Source organism: Dicentrarchus labrax, unplaced genomic scaffold (genome assembly GCF_905237075.1).
Source record: "Dicentrarchus labrax unplaced genomic scaffold, dlabrax2021, whole genome shotgun sequence".
Lineage (NCBI taxonomy): Eukaryota > Metazoa > Chordata > Actinopteri > Moronidae > Dicentrarchus > Dicentrarchus labrax.
Window position 1 is genome coordinate 10,001 of NW_026136781.1, and position 22,129 is coordinate 32,129.

Sequence of the window (22,129 nt, forward strand, 5' to 3'; positions counted from 1 at the left end):
CAGGGGTCTCCACAGAGTGTCCTTTGGTCCGGTCAGTAATCTTTGAATAAACTGGAGGCGGAAAGCCGCGCCCCTGCTGGCCAGATGGACCAGGCCTTGCCCCCCCTCTTCTTTAGGTAAAAACAAGACACTCTGTGGGACCCAGTGCAACTTGTCCCAAATAAAATCAACTAAAACCGACTGAATTTTTGACAGGAGAGGAACCGGAGGATCGACACAGGCCAGCCGGTGCCACAAGGAGGATGAGACCAGGTTATTGGCTATTAAAGTTCGGCCTCTGTACGACATTTTTGGGAGTAGCCACCTCCACTTCCCCAGCCGACCTTTTACCTGCTCCAGGACATTGTCCCAGTTTTTATTTTTGTCCCCCAGGAAGACTCCAAGGTATCTGAATCCTCCTTTTTTTCCACTGTAGGCCACCGGGCAGCCCGAGCCGCCCCCAGCTCCCTCCCACCATCAGAGCCTCGCTTTTCCCCCAGTTCACTCTAGCAGATGAAATAAAACCAAAGTCTTTCACAGTGCTAGTTCAATTGTCAATATCTCGTTGTGAATTAACTAAAACAATGAGATCATCTGCGTACACAGCGTGTTTAAAAGACACGGGACACTGGGGGAAACACACACCTGTAAGTTTATCTCTAAGTTTGTGGAGCAGAGGCTCGATGGCTACCGAATATAACATCCCAGAGAGAGAGCAGCCCTGCCTTACCCCTCTCTGGATCCCAAATGGTGCGCTCAGCCCGCCGTTAATTTTCAGAACGCTCGCGATATCACTATAGAGAACCCGGACCATGGCTATGAAACCAGGGTTGAACCCAAAAGCAGCCAGAGTCTGCAACAGGTACTGGTGTTCAACCCGGTCAAAAGCCTTTTCTTGGTCTATTGAAATCAGACCAGTTTCTATGCCCAATGAACTGGAGAGCTCCAAAATGTCTCGAATTAAAGTGACGTTGTCACTGATGAGCCTGCCGGGCACACAGTAGGTCTGGTCAGGGTGGATGATGGACGCCATCACTCTCTCTCAGTCTAAGGGCCAGAGCTTTGGACAGGATCTTATAATCCGTGCACAGCAATGAGACCGGCCTCCAGTTTTTCAGTTCCTGCAGGTCTCCCCATTTTTGGCAGCAGGGTTATTGCGGCCCTCCTGCAGCTCAGAGGCAGTCAGTTAACGAGAGGGGAGACGGGAGTGAAAGTGTCTTTGATAACCACTCCCCTCTCCACCACCTCGGCAACCTTAGCCGTACTGTCTAAAAAACAATACAATGGCCCCGTTCATGCGCGAGGCAGACCTCACACAGTCATACCCGACCAACAGCCCTTTCAACAGACGAAATAATAAAGTAATAACTCATAAACACACTCACACCGAAAAAAAAGAGAATAGTTTTCTCAAAAGTTGAAACAAAACCAGAAACGCTCTCAGCTACTCACTCACACACCATCTCAGAGAGAGAGAGAGAGAGACTGGTGTTCCTCAGGGTTCTATCTTTGGTCCTCTGTGGTTCACTGTGTGTGTGTGTGTGTGTGTTCTCTGACCTTATATGGGCAGTCACAGTTCCGGTCCGTTCTCCCATAATACATCAGGTGTGACTTGTTGATGATGCGTACGATCAGCTGATGCTGGACGGCGCCCCTGACAACGCCCCGGCGACCAGACAGGAAGGAGTCACGCAGCTCCGCCACGGTCACAGCCGGACGCCGTGCTGTCGACACACACACACACACACACACACACACACACACACACACACACACACTTATTTTAAATCACAATCACAATTCAAATATTCACCTTTAATAACTTATTATAAAATTTAAATAAATTAATTTCAGACATTAATTAGGTTTTTTAATGTACTTACGACTTTCCCTTTTTATTTATTTGCCAATTTGACTTATTTATTGTGAATATATGAAGTAATAACATCACTCTGCTACATTTATTGATACCTATAATAATAATAATAATAATAATAATAAAGTCATATTTCACACTGACAGTATCTCTACCTTCCTCCTCCTCTTCGTCTCCACCCTCCTCCTCTTCGTCAGTGGGCGGAGTTTCCCTCCACACCTCCCCACTGTAGTCCACATTGTTCCATAGAGGGAGAAACACCATCCGACTGGCTCTGAGGGGAACCAGAGGACCTGAGGGATCCATCAATCAATCAATCAATCAATCAGTCAATCAATCAATCAGTCAGTCAATCAATCAATCAATCAATCAGTCCCTATCTCTGGTTTGGGTTAATAATCAATAATCTCTGACCTGCAGGTTCTGATGATCCAAACCAGGGCAGAGGGTTCAGGTCTGCTTCGACCCTCCTGCCTCCCTCCTCCTCCTCACCTGGAGCTCCTCTTGTGACCTCCGCACTCAGCAGTCGGTAGCTGCAGGAGCAACATCGTTAAACCGGGTCGACAACGTCACAGCGACACCGTCTGTCGTCCTCACTTACCTGTCTCTCTCTCCCGCAGGCCCGGGGCATTCTGGGAGCTGAGCGGCCATGGCGGGGGTGAAGGCGGTGTTGCGTAACATTGAGCCAGGCTGCAGGACGTTTCTCTCCACGAGCCGGTTCAGACCAGGATCCAGAGTCACACGAAGCCTGCAGTCCCCGTCGCTCAGTGTGACGTCATACAGGTCGTCACCTGGAGACATCAACACAAACCAGTAAACATAAACCAGTAAACACAAACCAGTAAACATCGACACAAACCAGTAAACATAAACCAGTAAACATCAACATAAACCAGTAAACATCAACACAAACCAGTAAACATAAACCAGTAAACATCAACACAAACCAGTAAACATCAACATAAACCAGTAAACATCAACATAAACCAGTAAACATCGACACAGACCAGTAAACATCCACACAGACCAGTAAACATCAACACAAACCAGTAAACATAAACCAGTAAACATCAACATAAATCAGTAAACATCGACACAAACCAGTAAACATCGACACAAACCAGTAAACATCTATATAAACCAGTAAACATCAACCTGTTTGTTTGTTTGTTTGTGTCTCACCGTTGAGGACAGCCTGAGCAACCTGTTTGTTTGTTTGTTTGTTTGTTTGTTTGTTTGTGTCTCACCGCTGAGGACAGCCTGAGCAACCTGTTTGTTTGTTTGTTTGTTTGTTTGTTTGTGTCTCACCGCTGAGGACCGCCTGGAAGTACACTGATGATCCGAGGTCTCTGCTGTATCGCTGCAGGTCGACCACAGACAGGAAGTCCCTGCAGACGGCGGGAGAGGACGAGGACGTCTACGGGACAAACACACAACAACAACAAAAACAACAACAGGAAATAAACCTGCTGACTGATGAGTTTGCTTCCTGTTGGATCGTCCAACAGTATAAATGTTTGTATTGTAAACAAACACAACAACAGGAAACAACAGCAGCAGTTTCAGTGTAAAGGTTCTTCACAATAAAAGCACAAAATATAAACAACAAAACCGTGAAGAACAACAGAGAATATAAAAATATAAAGTAACAATAAAATCATATAAAATAACAATAATATCTTATAAAATGAACAATATCTTATAAAATAACAACAATATCTTATAAAATAACAATAATATCTTATAAAATAACAACAATATCTTATAAAATAACAACAATATCTTATAAAATAACAACAATATCTTATAAAATAACAATAATATATAAAATAAAGGATAAAATGGAAAATTACCCAGAAGTTAAATGAATGTAAACAACGTGAAGGTTTGGTTTACAACAACAAACAACAATAAACAATCATGTAAACATTGGCAAAAATAACATAAACATTGATACAATGGATTAATAATTGAATATATTGAATCAGGCTGTGAAGTATCAGCACTGACAGGTTAACTCTCTCTCACTTCAACCAAACTCCATTCAAATATCTGATGATTTAAGTTAATTGGAATTAGCGGCGGACAGAAACTAATCGATAACACCGCCGAACTACTTTCTACGGTTTTATATCAGATTCGGCTCAACCAGAATCCACTCAACGGCGACTCCTCAATAGAACATCCTGTGTTTTTTTAAACGAGTCACATCGGATAGATTGAGGAGGAACGATCGATCCATTGTAATATCCAGAGATTTATTATTGATTTATTAGTTCTTTGCAGCGAACAGATTGTTTAAAAATGTGTCCAAAGTTCTTATTGAGCGAACACTTTGGGTTTTATTCAGCAGGTTGAGCGCTGGAGCTGATAAACAAAGCGACGTTAAATCGGCTGATATTTGAATGGAGTCTGGTTGGCGGCGCAGCGCGGCGGGCTCAATCAGCTTCCGGATACAACGCCGATAAATCGATAATCAATCATCGGGAGGTCAGAGCTGACAGTGAGGCGGGTCAGACCTTGCTGGTACCGGAGCGGGTCAGGGTTCTGTGGAAGACGCAGCCAGTCGCCGCCATGTTGGACAGACAACAACAGTGCGGTGCATTGTGGGAGAAAAATAACTGAAGTCAATATTGATCATAAAGAGCCGATTGGGTATCAATAATACATAATTCACACTGTATGATCATTTGTTGTCAGTCAGGCAGAATAAACAAGCAAACACATAAATAAATACTGTATATATATATATATATAATAATATATAATAATAATAATATATAATAATAATATATAATAATAATAATATAATAATAATATATAATAATAATATATAATAATAATAATATATAATAATAATAATAATATAATAATAATATATAATAATAATAATAATAATATATAATAATAATATATAATAATAATATATAATAATATAATAATAATATATAATAATAATAATATATAATAATAATATATAATAATAATAATAATATAATAATAATATATAATAATAATAATATATAATAATAATATATAATAATAATAATATATAATAATAATATATAATAATAATAATAATATAATAATAATATATAATAATAATAATATATAATAATAATAATAATAATAATAATAATATAATAATAATATATAATAATAATAATATTATATAATAATAATAATATAATAATAATATATAATAATAATAATATATAATAATAATAATAATATAATAATAATATATAATAATAATAATAATAATATATATATCATCAGGAAGTTTGATTATTTCCTGTGAATATTGATCAGAGATGAGTGTTCCTGATATATTGATCCATTCTCTGTATTTTAATATTCTTCTTTCTGACTGATTCTCTGATTATTGATCGATCAGCTGTTTGAACTGGAAACTCTTCCAATAGTTTCAATCACACATTAAAATGAGTGTGAGGTGGAAGAGAGACTCAGGAAGCTCTGCAGGGTTGAAATCAGCCTCGAGCTCCTGTATCAATTATCATATTGATTCCAGTCGTTGTCTCACACAGACGGACTTTTATTGTATTTAATGTTGTGTTACGTTTACATCACGTTTAACTGTCAGCAACAATAAAGTCATTAAACAGGATAAAGACAGAAATCAGATTCAGTCTAAAGACTTTAACAGAATAAAAAAGATCCATTCAATGAGAAATCAATTCTTTTATTTAGAGGAAGTCATTTCATTTCTAATTTCATCAACAAATATTTCCCACAGTGCCGAACAGACGACATAAATAACCCATAAATAAAACACTATATTAAAGCAGTGAATCTCCCAGAAAACAACACGGAGATTAAAGCAGATTCATTTCATACGACTGAACCGACGTCAGAGAACCCGTCACATTAAAACACCAACAACCTCCAGCAGCAGCAGGCATTATGGGAAATGAGTGCGTCTCCACCTGCAGCTGATAACCAGTGTGTGAAATACATCATACACAATAAACCCTGAACACAACCGACTGACAACCGTCACACAACCTTTACTGTCAGGTTACAAATGAATGTTTATTTATCTGCTGGCAGCTGTTACGCTGATTCGGTTTTCTCTTCTTCATAAAACAATAAAACTTATTTTACAGAAACTCATCTTGTAGACAGTGAAAGCTTTAACGACACATTAACTTCACTGTGTGACCGCAGTCTGATACATTAATGCATTTTTCCAGGACAACAGAGATTATTTCCAGGATCTTTGGTCATTTTAATCATTTTCAGGTGACTGGAAAACTGGTTTCTAAACTTCCAGGTTTTCCAGGATCCTGGTGTTAGCGAGGTAGCTAGCAAGCTAGTACAGTACAGTAAAGCTCTGTAAAGTTCCAGCAGACAGAAGCCCTTAATGTCTTAACAAGACTTTTATTGTGAAACATTCGCAGGAATTTGTGTTCAACTGGGACACCTAGTGGTAAAATGTGGTATCACCGTTCAGTATTTGGCTTAATATCAACGTATTAAAATCTTTACATCGTCCTTCTCTCATTAGAAAAATAAAACTGGAGTTAAAAGAACTTCTGCTGCACTCAGACGTGGATTCAGACCGACAGACAGAGCGGGACAAACAAACAGAACGAGGAAGTATTGCTGCTAAAGGAAGGATTTAAATATATTAAATTAAATTATTACAAGTAATTTATTAATTATTAGCATCTTGTTGTTTGCTCCCTCTGTAAATGATTTCACACAGGAAGACAGAAACTTTAATATTTTAACTTCCACCGTTGTCGTCTGTCAGAATCCAGATGAGCGCCTTCGTTTAGTCTTTGAGTGTCACAGTTATCAAACTCATTGGAGCCGATGGCGTTCCCTCAGCTTCGTTTACGCTGTCGCTGACACACTTGTGGTTCTTCAAACTCGAGAGCCAAGTGAAGGATTTATCGCAGACGTCACAACTGAAGGGTTTCTCCCCCGTGTGGGTCCTCCAGTGCTGTCTCAGATGTGTCTTCTGTGTGAAGGTTTTATCACAAAGTGGACAAGCAAACGGTTTCTCCCCGGTGTGCGTCCTCATGTGCTGGGCCAGCGTGTTCCTCAGAGCGAACCCTGTGCCGCACACGGAGCACGTGAACGGTTTCTCTCCCCGTGTGACCTCTCAGGTGCGACCTCAGAGTCGAGCTGCGTGTGAATTTTGCGTCGCAGAAGGAGCAACAGAAGGGTTTCTCCCCCGTGTGGATTTTCATGTGCCGCTCCACGTCCAGCTTCCAGTGGAAAGACTTTTTACAAACGGAGCAGCTGAAACATTTCCTCTCTGAGTGAAGCATCATGTGCGCCGTTAGCGAGTCCTTCCGGTGGTAACTTTTCCCACAAACCGAGCAACCGAAGGATTTCGCTCCTGGCTGCAGTTTCGTGTGCTCCCGGCGGTCGTCAGTCTCAGGCGACGTCTCCTCGTGAGCAGCGCAGTCCTCTCCGGTTCCTGTTTCCTCTGCGTTCTCCTTCTGTCCAGTCGGACGTGGCGAGGACCGGCGCCCCGCACACGGATGGGTTCGGAGCTGCGACTGCCACGTGAAGCTTTTTCCACACACAGTGCAGCCGTACGGTTTCTCCCCAGTGTGGAGAACCATGTGGTGCGTCATTGTTATCTTCTGTCTGAATCCTTTACCGCAAACTGAGCAACTGAACGGTTTCTCTCCGGTGTGGATCCTCATGTGCGTCTTCAGGTAGGAGTTCCTGCTCAGCTGTTTCCCGCACTCAGAGCAGCCGAAGGTTTTCTTCACAGCTTTACATCCGCTGTTGTTTTTCTGAAGCTTTAAACCCGACGGAGGTTTCCCGCTCCTCCTCCGATCATCAGTCTCAGCTGGTAAATCCTGACCTGGAGCCAAGTTCCCGGCTGGTTGTGGTCCTCCGAGGTCCTCTCCATCAGCTGCTGTTTCCTGCTCCGCCTGGCTGTGACGAAGCAGCGAGGGAGGAGGTTTCTCTTCATCTTCTTCAGTCTTCACAGGGACCGCAGGGAATATGAACTTAATGTCATTAGTCTCTGGTTCCTCCGGTTCCTCTTTAATGTCCGGTGGCTCTGGTGAGTCCTCCTGGTCCAGACAGGGGTTCATCTCCTGCTGCTCGGAGGGAACAACTTCTTTATTCATGGACGGCTGCCGGACGTCTGTGAGGACAACATGATACAGACACAGGGTTCAGAAACATAAAATAAAAACTCTGATAGTAAAAAAATGTTCAATTGAAGATAAAAGTTATTATACAAAGTCTAGATTATGAGATAAGAAGTTATATTATAGTTTTATTTGAGTGTTAGGGCCAGATATTATTTTTTGGGGGAAATTACGAGAATAAAGTCGTAACATTGTGAGAATAAAGTCGTAATTTTATCTTCCTGCTGCGTTAAAATGAGGAATGTTGAGCATCTTGTGAAGTTATACTTTGGTATCGGTTTCACAAATAAGGAAATACTTAATCAAATTATTATTATTATTATTATTATTATTATCAGGACTTTGGAACGATTGTACTAACGACTGTTTCTACTTGGAAGAAAGAACCACACAGACTACATTATTCTTTATTATTACGACTTTATTCTGGTAATTTCCAAAAATGTATTAATTTATTTTCCCTCTTAGTGTGGCCCTAATACTCTGTTTACGGAGTACAAGCATATAATATATATATAATATATAACCGGAGCACAGTAAACGGGAGGACAACCGGAGGTTATGTAGTGATGAGTTCAGTGACCTGCGTCCAGCAGCTGCTGCAGTCGCTCGTTCTCCGCCGTTAACCGGAACACTTCCTGCTCGTACTCCGTTATCGTCCTCTCGAACAGCTGCAGAGTTTCCTCAGCGGCCACCGTCAGCCTCCGGTTCACCGAACACCTCAACATCTGGATCGAGTTCATGTTCGATAACCTACAGCTCCCCGGTAACTCTCTCCGGTAACACACTCTCCGGTAACACACTCTCCGGTAACACACTCTCCGGTAACACTCTCTCCCCGGTGACTCTCTCTCTCTCCGGTAACTCTCTCTCTCCGGTGACTCTCTCTCCCCGGTAACACTCTCTCTCCGGTGACTCTCTCTCTCTCCGGTAACTCTCTCTCTCCGGTGACACTCTCCGGTGACTCTCTCTCTCTCCGGTAACTCTCTCTCTCCGGTGACTCTCTCTCTCCGGTGACTCTCTCTCTCCGGTAACTCTCTCTCTCCGGTGACTCTCTCCGGTGACTCTCTCTCTCTCCGGTAACTCTCTCTCTCCGGTGACTCTCTCTCTCCGGTGACTCTCTCTCTCTCCGGTGACTCTCTCCGGTGACTCTCTCTCTCTCCGGTAACTCTCTCTCTCCGGTAACTCTCTCTCTCCGGTAACACTCTCTCCGGTGACTCTCTCTCTCCGGTGACACTCTCCGGTGACTCTCTCTCTCCGGTGACTCTCTCTCTCCGGTGACTCTCTCTCTCCGGTGACTCTCTCTCTCCGGTGACTCTCTCCGGTGACTCTCTCCGGTGACTCTCTCCGCGTCTACTTCCGGATAGCGAGCTAAGCTAACGTCATTAGCTCCGTGTTAGCTTCGTTTAGCATTCTCCGCTAACAGGAAACGCTGCTGCGGTGAAACGTCCGGAACCAGTTAAACCAGTTTACCGACACACATTGGTTCTACTGGTTCCCTCCTGCGGTATCAATACACTGTATTGATTATAGGTAACGGACAGAGTGTGCTAGCTACAGGAAGTACACGTGTGTCTGATACCACCTTCTTTACGGATTTTCAAAATAAAAGTGACCGAAAGTTTTTGTGTCTCTGACAGAAATTATAGAAATAAAAACACATTTATTTTTATTATTGATTGACACCAATATATAAAGAATAACATGATTAATCTGTATTTATTTTTATTATTAAAAACATATTAATATTAATAAATAAAAATAAATAAATAAATAATTTTAATTGAATGAATAATGTGTAGTATTTTATATATTTTTGTCTGTAATTTCTACCTCACCATACAGAATGTAAATGTCTTTGTATCAACATAAACCGATATAAACAGATATAAACCGATATAAACAGATATAGACCGATATAAACAGATATAAACAGATATATAGGTAGTGCAGTAACTACAGACTCATTTATCACATATATATTATATATAATACATATTCTGTATTTCTGATGGTTTGCAACTGAAGAGTCATTGAGAATAAAGCAATCCTCAAATATAATTTTTAGATGTTTAACCAATTAAATGTGTTTAAATTGTCACATTTATGGAAACTTGTTCTTAGAATAAGATTCTTGTTTTATAAATAAATGATAATCAATCAAATCTCGGTTATAAAATGTTAAAATTGCTGTTACAAGTTGAAGTTACATAAATGATGACCTAGCTACAGGGTGTGCATTGTAACAGTTTATGGTTGTATAATCTTTAAGTTAGAGCGACACTGAATTCTGTCACAAGATAAAACATTTATAAGTTTAGAGGGCAGAATAGATCCCAAATAAAACAATCCTGAGTCTTAATATTAGCACAATAACTGGGGATCAAATCAAAAACTTCAACTTAAGTTAGGTGTATTCTTTAGAAATCAGCAGTAGGTTGCACATTGTACACGCTGCTGGCAGATATTTCCTGTGATTTTACAGTATTTTGGCTCAGTGCAGGACACAAATATAAATAATTAAGGCATAAATTAAGAGATGATCCAGTCCAACAGAACCCGACACTGAAGAGGAGCATCATCTCCAGGCTTCACTAGGATCTCTGACTGGTCTGAAGACAAAACACAAAGTGGTTCATTGATTTCTAAGAAGACTTTTTATTGAGAGCAGACTGAATTCAATCAGAACTTTATTTATAAAGCACCTTTGTGCAGAACTGTAATACAAAAAGATTAAAATATATATTGGATTAAGGCAAACTGGTCCCAGTGGACTCAGTTACACATTGTAAGTTATTGTCACAGATTGTAATGTGGGAACTGAGGATACATCACCACTCGCCAACCTGACTCAGGAGGAGGAGAGAGGAGACGAGTGAGGCCAGCGTCTCCACAGCAGGCCACATTCACTCATTCACTCATTCACACATTCATTCATTCACTCACTCATTCACACATTCATTCATTCACACATTCATTCACTCATTCACACATTCATTCATTCACTCATTCATACAGTGATTCAGCATCAGGAGCAGTTTGGGGTTCAGTATTTTGCTCAAGGACACTTCGACATGCAGCGGGAGGAGCCGGGGATCGAACCAGCAACCTTCTGATCAGTGGACGACCCGCTCTACCTCCTGAGACACAGCCAGATATATATGTATAGAAGCTGAATACACAAACATCAGAGAAACATTATAGAGCTACATGAGACCAACCAATCAATCAATCAATCAATCAGTCAATCAATCAATCAATCAATCAATCAATCAATCAATCAATCAATCAATCAATCAATCAATCAATCAATCACAGTATGGACTGCAGGTTCATTCAGACGATGAAGAGAGGAAACACTGAAAGCTGAACGTTGACATTCTCTTCCTTTGAGCCCCTTCAACAAGATCAATAATCAAAGATTGATCAACAGACCAATCAAACAGATTGATCAGCCATCAGAGGAGTTGGATCAATGGAGCTGCTTCTGTTCCTGGTTCTCCCTGCAGAGGAGACAGAGGACAGTAAGACACAGAGACATCTGACCTCTGACCTGTATCTACAGTACTGACCTCTGACCTGTATCTACAGAACTGACCTCTGACTTTGAGCTCCACTATTTTCTCTCTCCGGATGTTTCCCTCCTTGTTGTAGACGATGCAGCGGTATGTTCCTGTGTCTCTCTCTTTGGGGGATTTCAGGGTCAGACTGAGGTCTCCAGTTTCCAGCAGGTCTTCCTTCATCTCTGTTCGGTCTCTGTAATCCTGGTTCTGTATTTCTGGCTGATCAGAACTGTTCTGATACACATGGACTATTATTATGGGTTCAGGTTCATAGCGTCTCCACTCCACTCCAGCATCATCAGGCAGGTCAGCTGTGGTCTTGAAGGGCAGTTGGACAGACTCCGCCCCCTCCTCCGCCTCCACCTGACAGACTGAGAGAACAACAAACCCCAACATCAGCTGTACAGACAGCAGCAGCAGTTTGTAATAACTTTATTGACTGATTACAAAGTTGTAGAGAACCCTGAAGGACAGAACCAGATGAGAGCAGCAGGTAACAGGGGGACAGAAATATAGGAACTAAAAGCAGGTTTTCAAGCTGTTGGACATGTTGTGATTTTCTGTCCATGTGCTGCTTCACAGTAATGTCTCATCTCAGTGTTGAACTGCTGTCTGTTGCTCAAATGTAACAGTGAATGAATCTTAGTTCCACACAGCATTTCAAACACATGTTCAACATCACTGATCAAACAAATGTCTCATTGTTTCTGTAGCAACACATTCACTCACATCATTTCTACTGTTGGGACCACTGGGACCATTCTGGAGGATTTAACCTCAACTTTTATCCTGATGGTCACTTCCTGTGACCTCTCATCAGGTCACTTCCTGTGACCGTAACCTGATACCCCTGATGACGCTTTGACCAGCAAACAAACGGCAGGTCGCCCTCTTCACACAGCGGACAGTTAGCTTTAAGATCACTCACACACACACACACACACACACACACACACACACTCACACACACACACTCACACACACACACACAGCTTTCATATTGTGTTTTATTATTTCTTTAATAAACTTTATTATTCTGTGTATATACGTGCTCTCCTGTTTAATGTTGCAGAGTGAATGAGATCGACCTCTTCTGTCCTCAGCTCTAAACCCTTCAACTCATTAGTTATTGATGGTAGTTATTCATTTAATTATTGATCAGAATTCCAAATGAATAGTTTTTATTATTTAATCAGACTGAATCAATCAATTATTTCCTATTGATTCCCTTCGTTAAGGCTGGTTCCCAGAGGAACTTTAATGTTATTTTCTTCCTCCATACTGGAGCTCCACTGACTGTATGGATCCATCATCATCTGCTTCTATTGTAAATCTGTGTGTTGTCTGTATAATTATTGGATATTTGGTTGTTTTCCACAATAGGAACTAGTGGGAGCATATAGATGGTGAATGAAGTGGACCCAGAATGGACCCTTGGGGGAACTCCTGCTGATAGGAGTTCAGTTAGTGGCTGTGCCAGAGAGTCCTACAGTTTCCATCTGTCCAGTAATATATTGTGTTCAACTGTGTCAAACGCAGCCTGAGATCCAGCAGGACAAAGACAGAGACTTTACCACAGTTTGTATTTAATACGGCTGAAAACATTATGAGAGCTAATGAGAGCTAATGCTATGCTACGAGCCACAGAGCTAATGCTATGCTACGAGCTAGATAGCTAATGCTATGCTACGAGCTAATAATGATACAATATTCAAAGCACTGACCTTTGACCTTGAGCTTCACTTGTTTCTTCATCAGGATCTCTCTCTCCCTGCTGTAGACGGTGCAGGTGAAGGTGTCTCTGTATGTGGGGTATTTCAGGGTCAGACTGAGGTCTCCAGGTTCCTGCAGGTTTCTCTTCATTTCAGTTCGGTCTCTGTAATACCAGTCCTGTTCTTCAGGCTGATCAGAACTGTTCTGATACAAATGGACCATCCAGTTGGTACTGTCTGTCCACTCCACTGTGACGTCCTCAGGCAGGTGAACTGTGGTTTTGCAGGGCAGCAGGACAGACTCCTCCCCTGAATCCACCTCCACCTGGTAGACTGAGAGGACAACAAACCACAACATCAGCTGCACTGCAGAAAATCTATTTCTAAGTCAGTCAGATAATCTGATATTTAGATTTAAAAATATAGTGGGACTTGTTTTGAGTGTGAACTGATGATCTAGTGCTCACTATGGAAGCTGACTGAATTTAAGTAAATGTCACTTGTCTTAATGAGCAGTTTGATCTTATTTGGAGTTATTTTTTAGCTACAGGGACACATTAGCTACAGGAGCTCCAGTATGCTTTGACACTTTAAGATCTGAACTTTCAACACAAAAACATCTTATTTCAACTTTTAGTCTTTTGGCTTCTGTGATATTATATTTTACACTTTATCTTCAAACTAAATATTTAATTTTTTTCATATTAGTTGCCACATTACATTGATTATAACAGACTATAAATAAAACATCTATTGAAAAATACAAACTATAATAACTCATCATAGGTCATCAGTTGTGCAGCAAGTATTGGATTTATTATTGACAGATTAGCCCTGAACCTTTCACTGCTTTGGAAGTCAATAATAATATTTTGAAATCAATTCTTTGGTGTGTAGGAAGCCAGTGCTACAGTCCAGAGCTACACAAAGACTTCTGATCTGAATCTTTTTCTACCAGAGACAACTTAAGAAACTTATAAGGTACAGTTAATATTAATATCAGTATTGTTATTACGATATAAATCAAATAGAACTAACCTCTGACCTGTGTCTACTGACATCTGATCTGTATCTATTGTATTGACTTCTAACCTGTATCTCCAGTACGGACCTTTGACCTGTATCTTCAACACTGACCCAGAACAACTCTAACAACCAACCACAATTTAAGCTGTACAGACAGACTTCACTGCCCCATCCTTATGGTGCTTTCCATTTCTCTCGTAAATCTCCCACCTGAGTTGCTCTGCCGCGAGAACGTGACGTAATTGCCTGGCTTGTACCACTCATAACGTTCCAGATTGTCTTTGGGCATTACGAGTCTGAAAGAACATGGACGCCACCAGTGCAGCAGCTGTCTTGTTATTGTTTGTGGCTCTTCAAAACAAGCCCAATGTGAATGTCTTACTGAGACCTGGTTGTCCCACGAGGAGTATGTTAGCCTAAATGAATCCACCCCCCAATCATATTAATACTCACATTCCTGGAGGCACAGGCCGAGGAGGTGGAGTGGCAGCCATATATGATTCGAGCGTTTTAATGGACCCTAAACCTAAACTAAATTATAATTCATTTGAAAGCCTTGTTCTTAGTCTTTCTCACCCAAACTGGAAAACACTGCAGCCAGTTCTATTTGTTATAGTGTACCGTGCTCCTGGACCGTACTCTGATTTCATTATCTGAGTTTTTATCAAGTTTAGTCCTTAAATCAGATAAAGTAATTATTGTAGGTGATTTTAATATTCATGTGGATGTTGACAATGACAGCCTTAGTAATGCATTTATATCATTAATAGACTCAATTGGCTTCTGTCAGAGTGTAAATAAACCAACTCATTGTTTTAATCACATTCTTGACCTTGTTCTATCATATGGCATTGATATTGAACATTTAATAGTCTTCCCACATAATCCTTTCCTATCTGACCATTATTTAATAACTTTTGAATTCATACTATTAGATTATAAGCCATTAGGCAAAACCTCCTACAGCAGATGTCTATCTGACAGTGCTGTAGCTAAATTTAAGGAGGAGATTCCTTCAGTGTTTAATTCAATGCCATGTCTGAATTTAACAGAGTCCTATAACAACTTTAGTCCCTCCCAAATTGATAATCTTGTCGATAGTGCTACAGGCTCACTACGATCAACATTAGACTCTATCGCTCCTATAAAAAGGAAATTATTAAAACATAGGAGACTAGCACCTTGGTAAAACCACCAAACCCGCCAGTTAAAACAAATAGCTAGGAAATCTGAAAGGAAATGGCGCTCTTCCAAATTATCAGAATATCGCTCAATTTGGCAAGATAATCTTAAAACCTATAGAAAGGCCCTCCGTAATGCCAGAGGAGCCTATTACTCAGCACTAATAGAAGAAAATAAGAACAACCCTAGGTTCCTCTTCAGCACTGTAGCCAGGCTGACAGAAAGCCACAGCTCTATCGAGCCACATATCCCCATAAACTTAAGTAGCAATGACTTCATGAGCTTCTTCTATAATAAAATTATTACTATTAGAGAGAAAATTAATCACCAACTGCCATCAACAGTTATCAGTGGCTCTCCAAGTTCAGGGACTTCTGTCAATGTAAACTTAGATATATATTTAGACTGTTTTTCTGCTATCGATCTTCATCAGTTAACTTCAATCATTTCTTCATCGAAGCCATCAACCTGTCTATTAGACCCGATCCCAACTAGGCTGCTTAAAGAAGTTGTTCCCTTAATTGGCACTTCTTTACTGGATATGATTAATCTTTCATTATTATCAGGATATGTACCACAGTCTTTAAAGTAGCTGTAATTAAACCCCTTCTTAAAAAGTCCACTCTTGGACCCAGGGGTTTTAGCCAACTATAGACCGATTTCTAACCTCCCCTTCCTCTCTAAGATTCTGGAGAAAGTAGTCGCCAAAGAGTTGTGTGACTTTCTACATAACAATAGTTTATTTGAGGATTTTCAGTCAGGATTTAGAGTTCATCATAGCACAGAGACAGCTCTGGTTAAAGTTAATAATGACCTTCTGACTGCTTCTGACAATGGACTTGTCTCTGTACTTGTATTATTAGATCTTAGTGCTGCATTTGACACCATTGACCATGATATTCTTTTACAGAGACTTGAGCATCAAATTGGCATTAAAGGAACTGCCCTAACCTGGTTTAAGTCATACTTATCAGATCGTTCTCAGTTTGTACATGTTAACGATGAATCCTCCATAATACTACAGTTAGTCATGGAGTTCCACAAGGTTCTGTACTTGGACCAATATTATTTACTTTATATATGCTCCCTTTAGGCAACATTATTAGGAATCACTCCATTAACTTTCACTGTTATGCAGATGACACGCAGTTATATCTATCAATCAAACCCAATGAAATTAATCAATTATCTAAATTACAAACATGTCTTACGGACATAAAATCCTGGATGACCTGCAATTTTCTGATGTTAAACTCAGAAAAATTCTTGTTCTTGGCCCCAAAAACCTTAGAGACTCACTGTCTAAAGATATAGTCACTCTAGATGGCATTAACTTGGCCTCTAGCACAACTGTCAGGAATCTTGGAGTTATCTTTGATCAGGATTTGTCATTTAACTCCCACATAAAGCAGACCTCTAGGACCGCCTTCTTTCATTTACATAATATTAGAAAAATTAGACACATCCTATCACAGACAGATGCAGAAAAACTAATCCATGCATTTGTTACTTCAAGGCTGGATTACTGCAACTCTTTATTATCAGGTTGCCCCAATAAGTCCATTAAAACGCTCCAATTAATTCAGAACGCTGCAGCACGAGTACTGACAGGAACTAGAAAAAGAGATCACATCTCTCCTGTATTAGCTACTCTGCATTGGCTCCCTATAAAATGTAGAATTGAATTTAAAATACTCCTCCTCACCTATAAAGCTCTTCATGGTCAGGCCCCTTCATATCTTAAAGAGCTCATAGTACCCTATTACCCCACTAGAACATTACGTTCTCTGAATGCTGGGCTACTTGTGGTTCCTATAGTCTCTAAAAGTAGAACAGGAGCCAGAGCCTTCAGTTACCAAGCTCCTCTCCTGTGGAACCAGCTTCCAGTTGTGGTTCGGGAGGCAGACACCCTCACCACATTCAAGAGTAGGCTTAAGACATTCCTCTTTGATAAAGCTTATAGTTAGGGCTGGATCAGGTGAGTCCTGAACCATCCCCTTAATTATGCTGCTATAGGCCTAGACTATCGGGGGATTTCCCATGGTGCACTGAGCTACTCTCTTCCTCTCTCTTTCTGCACTCATTCATGTTCCATTAATGCATGTTACTAACTTCACTTCTTCCCCGGAGTTCTTGTGCTTCTCGTCTCGCAGGTTCTCATGGATCCTGGTGGAGCCTCCTGCCATGGTCCTGCTTGACTGCCATTGCCAATACTGTTGTTGCTGTGCATCTGTCTGTCTGTCTGTCTCTCTCTCTCTCTCTCTCTGCCTCTCTCTCTCTCTCTCTCTCACCCCAACTGGTCGAGACAGACGACCACCCACCTAGAGCCGGAGGATCTGTCCTAGGTTTCTGCCTTTTAACAGGCAGTTTTTCCTTGCCCTTGTCGCCAAGGTCTTGCTCATGGTGGTACAGTTGGGTCTCTGTAATTAATGTTAAAGAGTTCGGTCTAGACCTGCTCTATTTGAAAAGTGTCCTGAGATAACTTCTGTTATGAATTGGCGCTATACAAATAAAATTGAATTGAATTGAATTGAATTGAAATAATAATGTTTTTCTACAGAAACACTAACATTTCAAGTAATTCCGTTATTGCAAGTGTTACATTTCAATAATATTTTGCAATTTTTGCCTATTTCAATGTCAACAAGTGCTGTGGCGTTTTTCTCGAGCCACCAGGGGCCTTCAGGGGCCTTCAGGGGCCTCCAGGGGCCTCCAGGAGCCACCAGGGGCCACCAGGGGCAGGCTAGTGTTATTGTTAGCTACATTAGCCTATTTAACAAACCAGCTAGAAAACAAAACTTTACATTGTATTGCACGCACAGCAACACCGTGCAATGCATAAATTGGTGACCGGACTAAAGCAGCAATGTAAACAGTGTGTAAGAGCATTTAAAATCGACATTAAAACGACCAACGTAGTACAAATACAAAGGAAATACATCTCAATATGGGCGCAGCCATCTCTGCGAGTCGTATGTGCCCCCTCGTTTAGCTCGGTGTACTGTGAGGCACCCCGAGCTGAACGGCTGAAATTATGACCAATAGGGGTGTGTCTCGGTGAAATGTCGCAAGATAGCTGCGAGATTTACACTTTCCAACTCGGGTTGGGGGTTTACGAGACAAATGGAAAGCACCATTATCTTACCCTAGGTTTACATTGCCTAGCTGAGTGCGACCAGCGCATGATGTTTACACCGACAGCGTGTCAGCTGCATGGCGGCTCCTGCCAGCCCTATTTTTCTATACTGAATTTGCCTTTGATAAATACCAATACAAAAAGCTCTGTTAACATATGAGCAAGATTCCACCACACACTGCTCGAGTAGGCAGTGTGACCTTTGGTTTATAGTCTCCCTCAATGTCCTATACTTCTATGAAAACTTGCTCAACAGTCACAAAGATACGAGAGTAAAGATGGTAACCATCAGGATTATGGGTAGTGTAGTAGTAACATACCTGACTTGAAATACTGCCGAAAATGCACCAAAAGACCCCCAACAATAAGACCAAGAACCAGGAGAACCAGGAAAACCAGGAGACCTTTGGCCCAAGATGGAAATTGTTCTGTGGGGAATAGAAACATTAAGAACATGACTTCTGACCTATGACCTGTATCGACAGTACTGACCTCTGTTTTAGGGTTTGTTGCTGACCTTTGACCTGCAGCTGTATGTCTGTCACTCTCCGTTGTCCTCCTAATGCTCTGGCGGTGCAGGTGTAGGTGCCGCTGTCAGAGAGGCGGAGTTTTGTCAGCTTGAGGCTGAGGTCTCCAGTTTCCAGAGCGTCAGCCATCATGGATGTTCGGCCACTGTAAAGCTGGTTTTTGGTCTTTAAGTTCATCACCTTCCTGCTGACGCTGGTGGACGGTTGGAGGATTGAGATCGTAGCGGCTCCACACCACTGTGGGGTTGTCCACATCGAATGTGTGATACTCACAGGGCAGCAGGACAAACTCATCCCCCTCATACAGCTCCACAACTGAGGCATGCTGGGAAACTGTGAGGTCACACAGACAGAGAGGTTCAATCACAGCAGCCTTATTTCAGATCTTATTGCTCCTGGATCCTCAATCTGGTCCTGTTTGTGATCGGACTCTGCAGCTGAACAGACTGCTTTGAAAACCACATGAGCACAGTTTAATATCAATAAGACAAATAACAGAACAAACTGATAGACTGACTTCATTGATTCAACATGGTGTTTAAATGAGTGTGTTAACTGTCTGAACTCCTCTTTCCTCACATCTTTCCTTCTATCTCTCCATCACGTCTTCAGTGGGAGCTACTGATACTCAGGAGAAGACAGGACTGATGGACATGTGGAGACATTCATACAGATGAGACACACCCTGAGTGTTTGGGATCATCTGTGTCCATCTTGTACTAAATGATGTTCAGATGTTGAAGGACTGTAACAAAGTTAATGTCCTCTAATTGTTTGTAAACTAGAAACTGACCTCTGACCCGTATCTACAGCACTTCTGACTTCTTTCGACAGACCTATATCTAGAGCTGTGGCTCCCAGTCTTTTTATCTTGAGGGACCCCTTTTCTATAATTTAGTAAACTGACAACCCCTGACTGTGACATATTTTATTCAAAACTGTACAATTTAGCCAAACAGTGAACTCAGTCACTGCAAGAAGCTTGTGTAAAAGTAAGATTTTAATTAATTTTTAGCAGATTATTTCCTTTTAACTTTTTAAACAATTCTATGTCTGTATTATGTATTTTTTTAACAATCATACAACTTAATAGGCGTCTTTTCTGACAAATTCATTGTTTTTTTGTCGCTGATGCTTGGCCATTGTACTATGAAACAATTAACTTAAAAAATATTATTTACTTTTCTTCAGATAAGTGAGCCAAATATTGAGATATAGACCTACTGTGTATATTTTCATTTAGTTTTCTTACACACCATAAAGTAAAGAAAGCTTTGCAACCGCTCCTCCAGTTTGAAAATCTAGAGTAGGTTTTAGGGGTTTGTTGCTGACCTTTGACTTGCAGCTGTATGTTTCTCACTTTCCATTCTCCCTGAAATGATCTGACGGTGCAGGTGTAGTTGCCGCTGTCAGACAGGTGGAGTTTTGTCAGATTGAGGCTGAGGTCTCCAGTTTCCAGAGCGTCAGCCATCATGAATGTTCGACCGCTGTAAAGCTGGTTTTGGTCTTTAAGTTCATCACCTACCGGCTGACGCTCATGGACTGTTGGAGGATTGAGATCGTAGCGGCTCCACACCACTGTGGGGGTAACGGATTTCATAAGTTTGAAACTCACAGCGCAGTTGGACAAACTCCTCCCCTCATACAGCTCCCACAGCTGAGGCATGCTGGGAAACTGTGAGGTCACACAGACAGAGAGGTTCAATCACAGCAGCCTTATTTCAGGTTTTATTGCTCCTGGATCCTCAATCTCAATAACAGAACAAACTGATAGACTGACTGTATTGATCCAACATGGTGTTTAAATGAGTGTTAGGATCATTAATACTATTGGTAATATAAGCTATAAGAATGTGAACAACCTCCAGAGATATAATCCTGAAGAACAGAACTGAGGACAGTCTGACTGTACAGTCTTCTACATTCATCATGATTTACACAAACATTGAAAATATGCTGCCTTTAATATGTTTTTCATGTTTTTATTGGAGTTTAAACAGACTAATGAAGTGAAGATGATAGAAATACAGATTAAAGACACGATGTTGGACTAATGATCAGATCAGAGGGAGGAAGGTTATCTTACCGTGCACGAGGATCACAAACACCACAAACATCTTCATCTTCTGTAAAAACTACAACAACCACAAAGTCCTCATTAATCTGCTTCTCACTAAACGAACACTTGAAAAACACATTCAGTTCACAGCCAGTTGTCACTTTCCTCCTCCTGATAATCTGCCGACACTGTGAGGAGAAAACTTTAGTTTCACTTTAAACTGTTTCCAGAGAAGCAGCCGTTGGAATGGAAAGAAATCGACTGAGCAGCTTTCACTGGAGAGTAGAGCAGTGACAGACACACTGGACCTGAAGGACGTTAAACGGCGGGGCCCGTGGTGTTGAACTTCGACCTTTCGCCATGAAACAAGAAGTTGTCCAACCTCAGTGAAACTGTCAATGTTTGACAGGAGTCACACCCTGAACACACACACACACACACACACACACACACACACACACACACACACACACACACACACACGCAGTCATACTCATAGCGCCACATACTAAACAGGAAGTAAGCTTTGTGTGCTGATCTTGATCTGATTTACATGAGATGTTCATGGTGTGGTCCACACATGATACACTGGTGCAGCAAACCCTGATGTGTGTGGGCAGCGAGGGTCCGACCATTGCTGCTTGTAGCTTTGAGTTTTAGCTTTATAGTTACAGGTTTAAAGTCTGCTGTTCCACATGTGATCCCTATACTGCCCTCTAGAGGCTGACTGTGGTAACTACTGAGACAAAATGAAACTGAAAGCATCCATTGTTTTTACCTGTCCAGTCGAATGTTTTAGGTAGAACTGCAGTTCTGTGCTTATTAAATATGTATTCTCTAAGTCATTTGCAATGTTTAAAAATCAATTATTTGACCTCTCCAACCAGTTTTATACAGCTGTCACTTTCTCTGGGTCAGGAGCGGCT

The 22,129-nt window shown here is 41.1% G+C and overlaps 2 protein-coding genes and 1 pseudogene across 4 annotated transcripts; all 3 read right to left on the reverse strand.

Annotated features, from left to right (window-relative positions):
- Nucleotides 1-4,450, reverse strand: part of LOC127359830 (RPA-related protein RADX-like) — a 14,444-nt pseudogene extending 9,994 nt beyond the window's left edge.
- A 2,276-nt stretch (nucleotides 4,451-6,726) lies between these two features.
- Nucleotides 6,727-9,577, reverse strand: LOC127359833 (gastrula zinc finger protein XlCGF8.2DB-like). Of its 2 annotated transcripts, none has more exons than XM_051394074.1 (2): nucleotides 8,582-9,577; nucleotides 6,727-7,991 (listed from the first exon to the last, which is right to left on the reverse strand). In XM_051394074.1, exons 1-2 carry the CDS (start codon nucleotides 8,739-8,741, stop codon nucleotides 6,859-6,861), a joined length of 1,293 nt encoding a protein of 430 aa, XP_051250034.1. In that variant the 5' UTR covers nucleotides 8,742-9,577; the 3' UTR covers nucleotides 6,727-6,858. The 2 variants fall into 2 exon arrangements, with proteins under 2 accessions (XP_051250034.1, XP_051250035.1); XM_051394075.1 differs by having other exon boundaries at nucleotides 8,552-9,577.
- A 1,059-nt stretch (nucleotides 9,578-10,636) lies between these two features.
- LOC127359832 (uncharacterized) lies at nucleotides 10,637-21,473 on the reverse strand. Of its 2 annotated transcripts, none has more exons than XM_051394073.1 (6): nucleotides 21,231-21,473; nucleotides 19,135-19,477; nucleotides 18,938-19,045; nucleotides 13,286-13,606; nucleotides 11,597-11,932; nucleotides 10,637-11,501 (listed from the first exon to the last, which is right to left on the reverse strand). In XM_051394073.1, the coding sequence occupies exons 2-6, from the start codon at nucleotides 19,466-19,468 to the stop codon at nucleotides 11,437-11,439; spliced, it is 1,164 nt and encodes a 387-aa protein (XP_051250033.1). In that variant the 5' UTR covers nucleotides 19,469-19,477; nucleotides 21,231-21,473; the 3' UTR covers nucleotides 10,637-11,436. The 2 variants fall into 2 exon arrangements, with proteins under 2 accessions (XP_051250033.1, XP_051250031.1); XM_051394071.1 differs by lacking the exon at nucleotides 21,231-21,473 and adding an exon at nucleotides 20,477-20,791.
- Between the last annotated feature and the right edge of the window lie 656 nt (nucleotides 21,474-22,129).

What these genes read in the sequence shown, in the direction of transcription:
- LOC127359833 (XM_051394074.1), bottom strand. Translation starts at nt 8,741, where the DNA reads ATGAACTCGATCCAGATGTTGAGGTGTTCGGTGAACCGGAGGCTGACG. An exon ending in GCAGCAGCTGCTGGACGCAG is followed by an intron (nt 7,992 to 8,581) that starts GTCACTGAACTC and finishes TTGTCCTCACAG; the next exon opens with ACGTCCGGCAGCCGTCCATG.
- LOC127359832 (XM_051394073.1), bottom strand. Translation starts at nt 19,468, where the DNA reads ATGCCTCAGTTGTGGAGCTGTATGAGGGGGATGAGTTTGTCCTGCTGC. An exon ending in CATACAGCTGCAGGTCAAAG is followed by an intron (nt 19,046 to 19,134) that starts GTCAGCAACAAA and finishes TATTCCCCACAG; the next exon opens with AACAATTTCCATCTTGGGCC. An exon ending in AGTGAAGCTCAAGGTCAAAG is followed by an intron (nt 11,933 to 13,285) that starts GTCAGTGCTTTG and finishes TTGTTCTCTCAG; the next exon opens with TCTGTCAGGTGGAGGCGGAG.